General features: G+C 43.4%; 2 protein-coding genes across 2 annotated transcripts in view; one reads left to right on the top strand and one right to left on the bottom strand.

Annotated features, from left to right (window-relative positions):
• Positions 1–3,542: 3,542 nt before the first annotated feature.
• Positions 3,543–4,626, bottom strand: TMEM229A (transmembrane protein 229A). Its single transcript, XM_055307365.1, is given in 3 exon segments — positions 3,543–4,183; positions 4,186–4,419; positions 4,422–4,626. Coding segments are annotated over 3 exon segments (1,080 nt in total).
• Positions 4,625–12,428, top strand: part of LOC129498147 (uncharacterized) — a 46,646-nt gene continuing 38,842 nt past the window's right edge. The window contains 1 exon segment of the mRNA XM_055307364.1: positions 4,625–4,995. Within this exon segment, the coding sequence (XP_055163339.1) occupies positions 4,625–4,995 (371 nt within the window).

Here is a 12,428-nt window from a genome sequence, read left to right as displayed (position 1 = left end):
TTAAAAGATCATATTTCTCTGTAGATACAGTGCCCAGATAGAATTGATTTAAAATTTAAAGCACCTTTAGAAGAAAATTTCAGTGTTGCTGAAGTTAAACATGGAGCAAAAATCATACTTGTTACTTTTCTTCCATGTTTTCTGTTCAGGACTCCTTAGACTTTAAGGTATTTAATCCAACTCAGAATAAATATTGGTGCAAAAAATTTAATTTTAACTTTTGGGGCATTTAGCTCTCACAATGATGATCCTTCCAAATGCTATGTTAAATATGTAGCAATAATTATGTATTTTTCCTAGCTTGTGATATAAGGTATCATGCCTCTTGGTGTATTATTCTTCGATCAAGATTGCCTGACTTCAGATGAAGAACTCCACTTCAGAGATCTGCTTAAATATAAGACTATAACCTGAGGAATTAGTACTAGGCTGATTTTCAGTTATGTATCCTGGTATTAATAAATCCTTGCTATTTCCCATGGAATAGAGTGTTTTTGTTACTAGTGCCTGGTTTTTAGACATCTACACTTGCATTTGTGATAGTGAAAGGGAAGAGCAATACAAACTGTAAGGTGAAATCCGTAGAAGATCCGTAAAGAAATCATTGTGGTCAGTAGACAGAGGCATGACAGTGTTGCTGTTAAGAACAGACCCTGGAGTACAAAGTACTTGGATTCAAGTGTAAATATTCAATAGCTGTATGACTTGAGCAGTTACTTAACCTCTTCCGGCTTCAGTTTCATTGTCTTGGTTGTAAAAGGAGGGTTGCTAGAGGTTTAAGTAAAATCTGTGGGTTTGTATCTGTATGTATATGCATACATATGTATATATATCCACAATTAAGAGATATAGATCATATTTTATATGCATTACTTTGTATATGGATATATATTAAGATTATATATATCTACTTAAGATGTATAAATGATACTCATTTAAAATATATACATGGATATATACATATATTCACTTCAGCCTTCAAATAGAGGCTCATTTTTTGGCAGGTGGTGTTCCTTAAATATTAACTATTATATTGGCTTGTCACTTCTATATCTGAACATATAATGAACATCTGAACATCAAATGAATGAGTTAACAAAATTGATTGATCTGATGATTCTTGTTTTTTCTTTCAAGTTTCAGTTATAGCAAAATGTCAATCAAGAAATTGAGTAAACACATAACAAGAAGTCTTATAGCAAGGTGCTGAGTTCATAGACAGGATAATCACTTCCGGAATACATACGAATGAAGTCTTTGTAGAACTAGAAGAGGCGCTGTTAATGGACTTCTGTTTTAGAGATGATGGATTGATGTTCATTCTGATGAATATCCAGCCTGATGAGGACCCTCCTAGCAACTGCCTCTCATTGCCTAGTACTAAAAAAGTAGCTTTCCGAGGTAAGTATAACTTCCTATAAACCAAAACACTAATACCTGAGCTTCATAAGGACAGATTTTGTTTGTGTTGGGTCATTGCTGTATCTGCAGAATTTAGGCAAACGCCTTGCAAATAATGGGTGCACAGTAATTATTTCTTGAATGAACTGAATGGATGGAAAACTTGGTCTTTTCTTTAAAATAGGATTAACATTAAAAGCAAAACAAACAAACAAAAAGTAACAGGCTTTCCTACTTCCTGACAGATTTCTGAACCTAGGAACGCTGGTAAGCAGGTAAGCAGGGATGAGGAGCAGCACATGAAGGATGTAAGTGCAAACATGTACATTTAGCAAGTATCCTAGAAGTCAAGGATTTGGTTAAGCATTCACAGGAATGTGTGGTGTGGTGCCACACTTAACTCAGATTCCTGTGCAATGGGTCACATTCATATTACAAATATTTGCTTAGCATCTGACTAACTTTAGTGCCTATACTTATACTTTTCTCTGGCCAGGGTTTTCAGAAATCCTTTACCTATGACCAAGTTTCATGAAGTGACACTTTAACTTTCTGCAAACATTTGGTTTGCTACTCAGCTTTGACTAGCTAAAATAATCAGTTTGACATGATCCATTCCACAGGTGGGGTTGATTATATTGCATTATTTATAATTTAGCTCACAACCTCAGATAGTGGATTCAAATAACATTCTCAAAATTATTCCCAACAATCATCTAAATACATATTCGTTTTTACTGCCATAGCAAATATTTTTTGAAACCAGAAAGAAGTCCCCTTTCATAGCATAGACAAGCTAATAATTTGAAGCGGAAACTATTCATTTGTACAAACTGTAAGTTTTCCTCATAATTTTCGTAAGGAAAACTGAGAAAGCGTTAGTCATCCTTGGCTGAGCTGTACTCAATTCTACATCTTTTCTAAATATAATAAAACAACAAACAACCTTAAAGTACATTATTATTGATTAGACATGATTTCTTAAAGCGGTTTTTATCATCTCATTTAACTTTGGAGCTTCCAGATAATAATGAGTCACCAAAAAGCTATCATTGATTTATACTGCACATTAGCACATCAGGTTTGGCCCAAGAACTCTGTGGGTCCAGAAGGAAAAAGAAAGACGATTACGAGTGAGCCGTGGCAGAAATACTCTGAAAACGCCTATCTGTATTCACGGTAAGCAATTAGGTCTAATGCGAGTATAATGAACATTCAGGTTCATTTTATTCCAAGGAACTGTTTCTGTTCTTGAAGCTGCGTGTAGAAAGAGTCCTTAGGGTTAGAATACTATTGTGGGTGATAAAACTTTGCTTGGCCTTTGGGCATATAAGGTAAACATTTCACAGCAAAAATTTACAGCTATAGATAACACAGCATGTGATCAACGTTAACATACTTGGCGTTTAAGGCTAATCCACATTGGAAAAACAATCATCTCCAGGATGAAGATCAAATATCTTAACACAGTGTCACCTGTCTGAGTTGCTAGAAAATATTTATTTAAAAATCGATCCATAGGATGTGTTTTCACATTTGTCAGTTTCTTTCCACTTGCGTGCTAGAGGGAGGCACTTTAAGAGTCATTAACTGTCATTCTAGGAGTAAAAGACACCGAGTTTCAGCAGTGATTGGTAAATACGGCAGGGAATTAAAATGAAATTGGATTAAAAAGAAAGTAAAAAAAAAATGACTGAATTAGAAAATTTCACCAAATCTTGTAAAGATCACTAATTTCTGATTTGAATAACTTCATTCTTAAAAAAAAAAAAAAAAAAAAGAAGACTAGTAGTTATCACCCACCCATGCCCAAATAAGTGAATATACTACAGCTTCTGATGTTAAGGTATCATGGTTCTGCTGTTTGGGCTTGTAAGGGTTTTAAATATTGACAAGTACTCTGAGTTATGTTTTGAGTAAAATTTCAACATGTTGTATTATGCATAGGTTCCAAAGTGTCAGAAAAACCGAAAAGTCGAATAAAACATATTAGAAGAGCTTAGGAAAACGTATAAAAATTAAAAGGCCAAAAAAAAAAAACCACTCTGTTTTAAACGTGTAAAAAAAATAAATCGAATTGGTTCGTGGGACTCGAATGACTTTTACTTTTTCTTTTTCTTTTTTTTTTTCTTTTCTTTCTTTTAGATAGTCGGTATGTACTGAACCCGCCACAACACGTTGAAAAGTAGGTCCTGGTACACACTAAGGAATATCCAACCAGGTAAATACATGAGGGTGATGAGGCCCATGAAATTGAGCGGGTAGTGAGAATAGTCCCAGGAGCAAGCGCCGCACGTGCGGAGGCCCAGGCCCCAGCTCAGCTCCCACGCGTAGATGAAGGTCACGTACACGCGCACCCGCCTCCAGGCGCTCCAGCCGCGGCTCCGGCGCAGGTGGAAGTAGAGTCTCTCCACCGCGAGGCTGCAGCTGCCGTACATAAAGAAGGACCAGAGCGACGTGTGGCCGCTGGCCGGCCCGTGCGCCTGCCCCAGCAAGTTGAAGAAGAAGGTGAAGAAGATCTCATCCAGGAAGCCGTGCATCCCGAAGAAGAGGAGAGCGGAGCGGGTCCGGCAGCCCGCGAGCGGGGGCCCCGCCGACGCCCCCGTGCCTCGCGGCGGCCGTCGCCGGCCACCTGCGCCCGGGGCGGCGGGGGGCGCGCGCGGCCAGGGCTGGGGCCGCAGCTCGGGCGGCCGCCGGTACCGCAGGCGCAGGAAGCGCGTCAGGAACACTTGGCCGTGGTAGAGCGCCAGCACGTACTGCAGCGCCCAGCGCAGCGGCCCGGCACCGCCGCGCCCGGCCCCGCCGCGCCCGCGCGCCGCGCAGGCGCCAGGGTCTGCAGCGCCACGTGGGCCGACGGGTAGACCAGGAAGTTGAAGACGAAGGCGCTGGGGCAGCGCGGCCGCTGCAGGTAGACCTTCTCCAGGGCGAAGTGGGTGAGCGAGTGCAGCAGGCAGCGGTAGGGCGAGGAGAACCCCAGCATCCGGAGGTCCGGGCTGCGAGCGAAGCGCCGGGCCGAGACGCCAGCACGTCCAGGGTGATCCCGTGCATCCCGTAGAAGTAGAGCCGCATCCAGGCCGGCAGCGCGGCGCCGGCGGCCGAAGCTTCAGCAGTGGACAGCGGCTCCGGGCGGCTGGCGGCAGCCTCGCGCCCCGCCCGCCCGGCCCCCGGGCGCCGCGCCGCGCCGCTCCTCGCGCCCGCCCTCCGCGCCCGCATCGCTGCCGCCATGGGCTCAGCAGCTGCCGGGCGTGGAGCTGCGGGCCGGGCCGCCGAGGCCCCCGGGGGCGCGCAGGGAGCTCCGTCCCGCCGCGGCCCGATGGCAGCCGGAGCCCTAGTGTCCGGGAGGCGCGCGGCCGCCCAGCTCGCGGAGCCCCCCCCCGCGGAGCCCCCCCCCCCCCCCCGCGCAGCGCCCCCCGGCCCGGGTGGGTGCAGCCGGCCGGCGCCCGCGCTCCCTCCGCGCGGCCTAAGGAGGAGCGGAGGCGAGGACCGCTGCGAGCCCCGTCGCCGCCGCCGCGGGCTCCCGAAGCGGAAAGCGAGCAGTGACGCCCTTCCCCGCCTCCCGTGCTCCCCTCCGCTCGCCCTCTCCCGCCTTCGCCGGCCCCTCCCGCTCCCGCTCCCGCTCCCGCTCCCCTCCCGCTCCCCCTCCCGCTCCCGCTCCGCCCTCCGCGCCGAGGCCCGCGGGGTCCCGGCCTCGAAGCCCGGCCGCGCCTCTCGCCCTCCTCCTGGGACGGCGCTGGCGGGGGCGGCGGGAGCGGAGAAACCCCCACCCGGGGTGACCCCACCCGGGTGGCCCTCCCGGGGGCGCGGAACCAGGGCCGGCCGCTGGCGAGGCGCAGGGCCTCGTGCCGCACACCGGAGGCCGGGCCTGGGCGCAGGCTGCGGGGCGAGTGTTCAATGTTCTGCTTCGAAGCCGGCTGTGTCCCGGGCACAAAGAATAAACCCGAGACTCGGTGCCCGCACGCCCCAGCATCCGAAACGTCGCCTGGTTCACTTTGTCACTCTCTCTCCCCGACAAGCCTGTTTTCCTGTTAGTCTGCTGGGGGCCAAGACAGAGATTCAAAGCTCCCCAACCCCCCCCCCCCCCCCCGAATTATGAAATGATCTGAGGCCAGTTGGGTTGGACGTTGCTCTGGCTGCCGCGGAGGCTCTTGTCAACAATAGCACCCCTGAGGGATCCCCGGGTGGCTCAGCGGTCTGGCGCCTGCCTTCAGCCCAGGGCGTGATCCCGGGGTCCCGGGATCGAGTCCTGCGTCGGGCTCCCCGCAGGGAGCCTGCTTCTCCTCTGTCTGTCTCTGCCTCTTACACCCCAGTGCTGCTTTTTCTCCTTGCAGAACTAGATCATCCCAGAGATGAAGACTGAGAGTGAGATTTTTTAATTAATTAATTATATTAATTAAGGTAGAATTATGGAATCTAGAACTTTGGTGTGTTGAGGGCTGCGCTTTTTTTTTTTTAAGATTTTATTTATTCATGAGAGACAGGGGGCAGAGACATAGGCAGAGGGAGAAGCAGGCTCCCCACAGGAAGCCCGACGGGGACTCGATCACCAGTCTCAGGACCCTGGGATCACAACCTGAGCCAAAGGCGGATGCTCAACCACTGAGCCGCCCAGGCGGCCCTGGGGGCTGTGCTTTATAATCCAATTTTGAATCAGGCCTTAAAATTGAAAAAAAAAACTTGGAGGTAGATGATACCTTAAGGTATATTTTACCTTAAGGGATTTATACTCCCCTACCCGCTTCATCTGTAGGCAGAAACTAGATAGATAAAAGTTCTAATCTGAAAGGAGATGGGATGTTTCTTGGATGGAAGGTTTTCTGGGGATTCTTTTTTTCCTCCCGGAGAAATAAATATTCTGAGGCCAATGCCCCTATTTTTAAAAGCAATCTCCACCACACTCCCTCCCTTTACTTATTTCAACCCCCTATGTTAAAGTCTATAGTTGCTAAATTGTCTGTGACTTAGGTATGAGACAAAAGTATGATGAGAAGAAAAATAGTTAAAGTAATATCACTTGTGTAAGGGCAAAGTAATGACTTATTCTTTTTAGTTTTGTTAGCTTGTGGTTTATTGGCAGACTTCCTTTGGTAACTGTTAGTGGGTGGAAATGGTCGTGCCAGGGACAAAAGCCTCAGGTAACAGGCCTGTCAGACCAGCTGCAAAAGAGGAGAGGGTTAGTTGCCCAAATGCCTGAGCAAGTACAATGAAGAGAAATAATAATGTTAAAAAAAAAAAACTAAGTTCAACTGAGTAAATGTGAAGATCTAATCGACTTTAATCAATGATTCATGAATTGGGCTGCATCCCATTTAACAAACAGAAATGAGCTCCAAGGAGCTATACAAAATGAAGACTTCTATAGGCAGAAACAAGGCAAGACATGGAAAGTTATTAGTAAAAGCAAAGAAAGAATTGTTTCAGGCAAGGTCATCTTCCTTTGGGTTGGGGGGTCTGTTGTGCAGACCACCACACTAGTACTGATCAGGAAATTCCAGACGGTGATTAAAAGTCACATTTCTGTAACTAAGTCCTGGTTTGCTCTCTTAGGGCAACCGACTCCATAGTGAGTCTGTTATTATTATTTTTTAAAACACTGTAAACATTTTCATGAGCACTTACTATATACAAGATGCTAAATACACTGGGAAAATAAAGAGTTTTAAGATGCACTGTTTAAGAAGTGAATACTCTAGTTGATGGGATAATAACCTACCATATCTGTGTAAAGCCTACCTATGATTATTACTGGTAATAATTATGACCAGCTAGCTCCCCTTGATCAATAATTTTGCTTTCCACAGTCCAAAAGCAGATGATCTTCCTTCTGGTGTATCATCAGAAGGTCAGTAGCAGCCTAACACTATGCCGTTCACCTCACTTTGTCTCATCATGTGGGCATTTTATCATCTCACATCATCATAAGAAGGATGAGTATAGTACAATAAGATACTTTGAGGGAGAGAAATCACATTCACATTACTTTTATTGAAGTCTAATGTTATAATTGTTTAATTTTATTATTGTTGCTGTTAATCTCCCACTGTGCCTAATTTAGAAATTGAACTTTGATATTGGTAAGTACGTACAGGAAAAAAACACAATACGTATAGTATATATACTCAACACTGGTGGTTTCAGGCATCCGCTGGGGGTCTTGGAACATATCCCCTGTGGCTAAGGAGGGGAACTACTATACATACCAATGAACATATTTGAGTTATTATTTTACTAAATAAACTCAACCCCGGACCCAATTTATCGATACCAAAAAACAAATGCGCTTGTTCTCCAAAATTGCTATCCAAGCAAGGGAAAGCACTTCATGGTAGTATAAATATAGCCATTCAAACATGCATATATTAATTCACTATATTAAACCTGAATTGTTTTCTAACAGTATACTAAACTTCCAGGGTCTAAGTCTCTTCTAAGTCTCTATTATTATGAACTTTCTTTTTTTAAAAAAAGATTTTATTTATTTATTCATGACAGACACACAGAGAGAGAGAGAGAGGCAGAGACACAGGCAGAGGGAGAAGCAGGCTCCATGCAGGGAGCCTGACGTGGGATTCGATCCCAGGTCTCCAGTATCAGGCCCTGGGCTGAAGGCGGCGCTAAACAGCTGAGCCACTGGAGCGGCCCTATTATAAACTTTCTTAAAGATGCAAGGAAAACCTTGAAAGGTCTAATTTGATAGTTCAGACTAGTTCATCTCAGGGAATGTAGGAAAATCTTTTGGATTAAACACAAAAACTAGTATCTTCTATTTCTGTATTTTTAGCCTCCACACTTAACAAAATTTCAATTTTGTGTACCATACATGTCATATGAATTATATGGTATAATAAGACATGTATAAAATTTATGCATGTATAGTACATGCATGTTCTAAACACGCTAATTTTTTTAAAATTAGGGAATATATAATAAAAGGCTTGTGTCTCACCACTGTTGTCAATGTATTGCTCTGCTAAGTGGGGAGTGGGTTAGATTACTAAAAATCTCAATGTTCTAGGTCCTTTTTTTGAATCTGTTTCTCATTTCTTCCGGGAGAAATAATGCAAAATAGCAATTAACAGTTATAAGTCCATAGCAGAAAAAGCAGCTATTACCTGTTATTCTATATTTCTTTTTATATTTTTGTTGTGGCCTCGCCTTAGTTACGCCACTTCAAAATGTATGAAACGCTAACCTTTTTAAAAAGTAGACCAAAAGGATAAAAGGAAAAGTTTTTAAAAAAGACATGAAACAAAGGGCAAGGAAACTATTCATTATATAACTTGCTATTATTAATTATTTTCACTCATTGCCTCATTTTAAAAAAAGTGAGTATCTTCTACCATTCTGAAAAGTTAGCCCACCAATGATACCAATCTTTGTTTCTGCTTTATCTTCACATTGTTCTTTTGTTTTAAACACTTCATTGCTGGGTTTCCAAATGGAAAACTGCAGCACGGCTTTGCTGATCCATGATGATTTTATAATTTACAATGGTTGCATCAGAATCTCCATGATCATAAAATGCTTAAAAGCATTTCTGTGTTGGTCTTGACTACTACAAACATTAGGTTGCAAAGATCCACCTGTAGCGGCAGCAACTTGTTGGGAGTTGGTGGGCATAAGGGTGAGGGAAATTTAAAAATAGGAAACAGGAATCTGCAATAAAATAACATGAGTTGAGACTCCTTAGGTTAGAAAGTAGCCATTCAAAGGATGTTTTGAAGCATTGTTCTTCCATGGAAAACACAGTCTTCTTTGTCCTCCGAAGCTGTGAAGCTGTCTCAGTAACCACCTGTAGAGATGTAACAATTCTGGACTGGCCAGGTTGAGCTGTGTAGTTAGTGTGAGCAGGGAGAGATCTGCTAATTAGGAGGAGGGTCCTCTGGAGGATTATGATAATCTTCAGTGAATTGTTGTCTAGTGAATATGGGGTCATGGTTGTAGTCTTTTAGATGTGCGGAATGCCCGAGACCTTTCATTGCACACCAGAAGAACAAAGGAAAGTGAGGGGAGAGTACAGCATTTAGAAGAAAGCTTAAGGGAATTTCACTAGGGTAAAGCATGAACGTAATGACAGAAGAAAACGGTAAAAGGCAGCAGCCACATTAACACTAGATATAAAAGCCTTTCTTATTATAGATCAAATTATACCCATACACACCCCTCCTATATACTATAATCATCAAACTAAGGAGAACACCCGCTCCAAGAAGGCTTGCATTGCTGAATGCTAGCTCCCTACAAATACCACCAAAATAACCTGTTGCTAAGGCAAAACTGAGTTTGTTGCTTATCATGGTTAAGTAAGCTTTCTTCCTTGACAAAGTTTTAATAGCATCTTGGAGCGGGAAGGACAATGTTGGACTATTTAAGTGGTTTTTGGGTTTGAGTTTAAAATGGGTCTTTCAATACTAGGGCTTGATTAGAATTAGCTAATGATTATGATAAAATAGTTTTGGCTTGGTGGACATAAGATGAGTGTTTTGAGGTGAGTGTTTCAAAAAGTATTGAGAATCAATAAACTTTTATCTCTCTGCTCCAGAGCTTCCTAGAATAAAAAAGTTGTGTTGATGAAGACAGTAGAAGTCATGTTAATGAAGACAGCCAAACAATAATGTCATGGCCATGTAGACAATAAGCTTTAGAGATGTCTGATCTTGGGTTCACACAATCGAATAGTGAGGACCAGTTTGGAATCTGAGGAGAATAATTTGAGTAAGGACAGGTAAAGGTAACAAAGAAGCAAGGCTGACATGAGCATTGAGTTTAGCTAAAATGATGCTCATCCTTTGTGTGGAGGGCAGGGGAAGGGAGAGAGAGATTGATTGACAGTTCCATAAAAACAGCCATGTAAAATATTTGTCTGCATATGTCTACAGTTTCATTTACTTTACCTATACTTTTCTTTTTTCTTTTTTTAAAAATATTTTATTTATTTATTTGACAGAGAATAAAAGAGACAGTGAGAGCACAAGCGGGGGTTGGGAATGGTGGGTAGCAGGAGAGAGAGAGAGAAGCAGGGTCCGCATGGAGCAGGGAGCCTGATGTGGAGCTCCATCCCAGGGTCCCTGAGCTGGAGGCAGACACTTAACTGACTGAGCCACCGAGGTGCCCTAAGGAACAGACTTTGAATAAATTCTTTAAATTCACAACACTTAAAGAAAAGCCAAGAGAGCAACAAGCTGTTTTGGAAAATCTTGCTTAAAAATTTCACTTTGAGCAATATTCAAATCAGAAACTCTCCCTTTGTGTAATTTCTGTCTGCCTGCCTGCCAGTGACTCACCTTCAATGAGCAAGGAGAGGATTTCCCCTCCGTAGTTAATTCCATTATGTTTTCAGAGGAAGGAGTTTATTTTGAATAAAACTACTTGGGTACATTGGTTGAGGTTTATGGGTGAGAGAGGTCATCACTGTCAATGGATACTACTTAATGAGCACCTACGTGTCCGCTGTGCACTTCACATAGATTATCAGTAATTCCTACAACTGCTCTATTATTTTTTTTGAACAGATATTGAAACTGGGGCTCAGAAAAGTTACTTGCTCAAGGTCTTAGCTAATAAGTCCAATGCCAACAATGAAGTCATTTCCACCTGACATCGCAGCTCATTTGTCACACACTGTGTTCTCTCTTATGTTCTTGTATTAAAGCCACCTTGAATGAGTTGAAGTTGCAGAGTTAATAAAAAAGATCAATTCTGTTTATAGTTCTAATGGGCATTCCTTTAAGAATCCCTAACCCCTCCCCAACTACTCCATCCCTTTGGCTATCATTTTAATCATTAACCTATGCAATCTTTCACATCCTTTTGTTGTTACTGTTCAGTACACTTATTTATTGTGCCCCACTTTCCCCCTTCTGGGTTTCATGACAAATTAGTAATGGCTCTTTATTTGTACAAATGGGGCTGTCTGGAAGGGGTTGCTGTTTGGTGTGGAATAGAAGATAGAGCTCAGATAATAGGAAAATAAGTATGGAGTGCAAATGTATTCCTGTGCGCTGTTGGGACATGTCTCTAGATATTGAAGTTCAGCAAAATCATACCCTGCTATTCCAGTTAACACATCTATTTGTGGCTGCCATAACCTAAAAACCTAGGCATGCTTCCGTGCAGAGACTTAACCGATAGATTTGCATGTGTTCATCTAGTTACCCAAGTCCACTCGCTTTTTTTTTTAAGATTTTATTTATTCATGAGAGACACACAGAGAGAGACAGAGACAGAGACACAGGGAGAGGGAAAAGCAGGCTCCACGGAGGGAGCCCGACGTGGGACTCGATCCCGGGTCCCCAGGATCACACCCCAGGCGGAAGGTGGCGCTAAACCTCTGAGCCCCCCGGGCTGCCACCCAAGTCCACTTGTATCTGGTCTCCAAAACCTAAGTGCATATTATATTTCAGCATCTTCTGTATGAATCATACATGGCATTTTCATTCTAGAATGTACATGGGGCATTTCTCTCTTTCTGGGGTAGTAAAGGTAATATATTTTATAGTTTAACACCTAGTTATGGTACTTCTTAATTTTTTTCAGTCATTATCTCATTTTGTCCTCAATCTTGTGACAAACAGAGCTATTTTTCTAATTCATACTTAACAGGTAAAACGAAAATGCAACTTGCCAAAACTCACACGCTGTTAATGACAGAGTTGTTTCTCATTTAAAATCCAAAAATTCCTTCTTCCAGACTACACTCCCTATCTTACAAAATGTCTCCAGCCCACTGGAGGGTTCTAAGCGCCCACCCTGGCTGTGTGAAACAAGCTCACTGATCAGGGCTCAGAAGAGAGGAGTTATTTTCACTTGAATTCCAGAAGGAAGTGAAGGAGGCCTGAGTCAGTCCTGTTGGCCAATAGCCTGGATTTCTTAGGCCCTCTGTGGAGGATGCAGTTTCTAGAACTCACTATACTCATTGGCTTCCTTAGCTAAGTTGCTGGTTCTATTTCCTGCCACCTGGTGATTACCTAGTGGTTTTCTTCCTTTAACTGTAGTTATTTGGCCTGACCTGTGTGACTGTTTCTTCTGAG

The sequence above is a fragment of the Nyctereutes procyonoides genome, unplaced genomic scaffold (assembly GCF_905146905.1).
Source record: "Nyctereutes procyonoides isolate TBG_1078 unplaced genomic scaffold, NYPRO_anot_genome, whole genome shotgun sequence".
NCBI lineage: Eukaryota > Metazoa > Chordata > Mammalia > Carnivora > Canidae > Nyctereutes > Nyctereutes procyonoides.
This window is presented reverse-complemented; position numbering and strand designations above follow the sequence as displayed.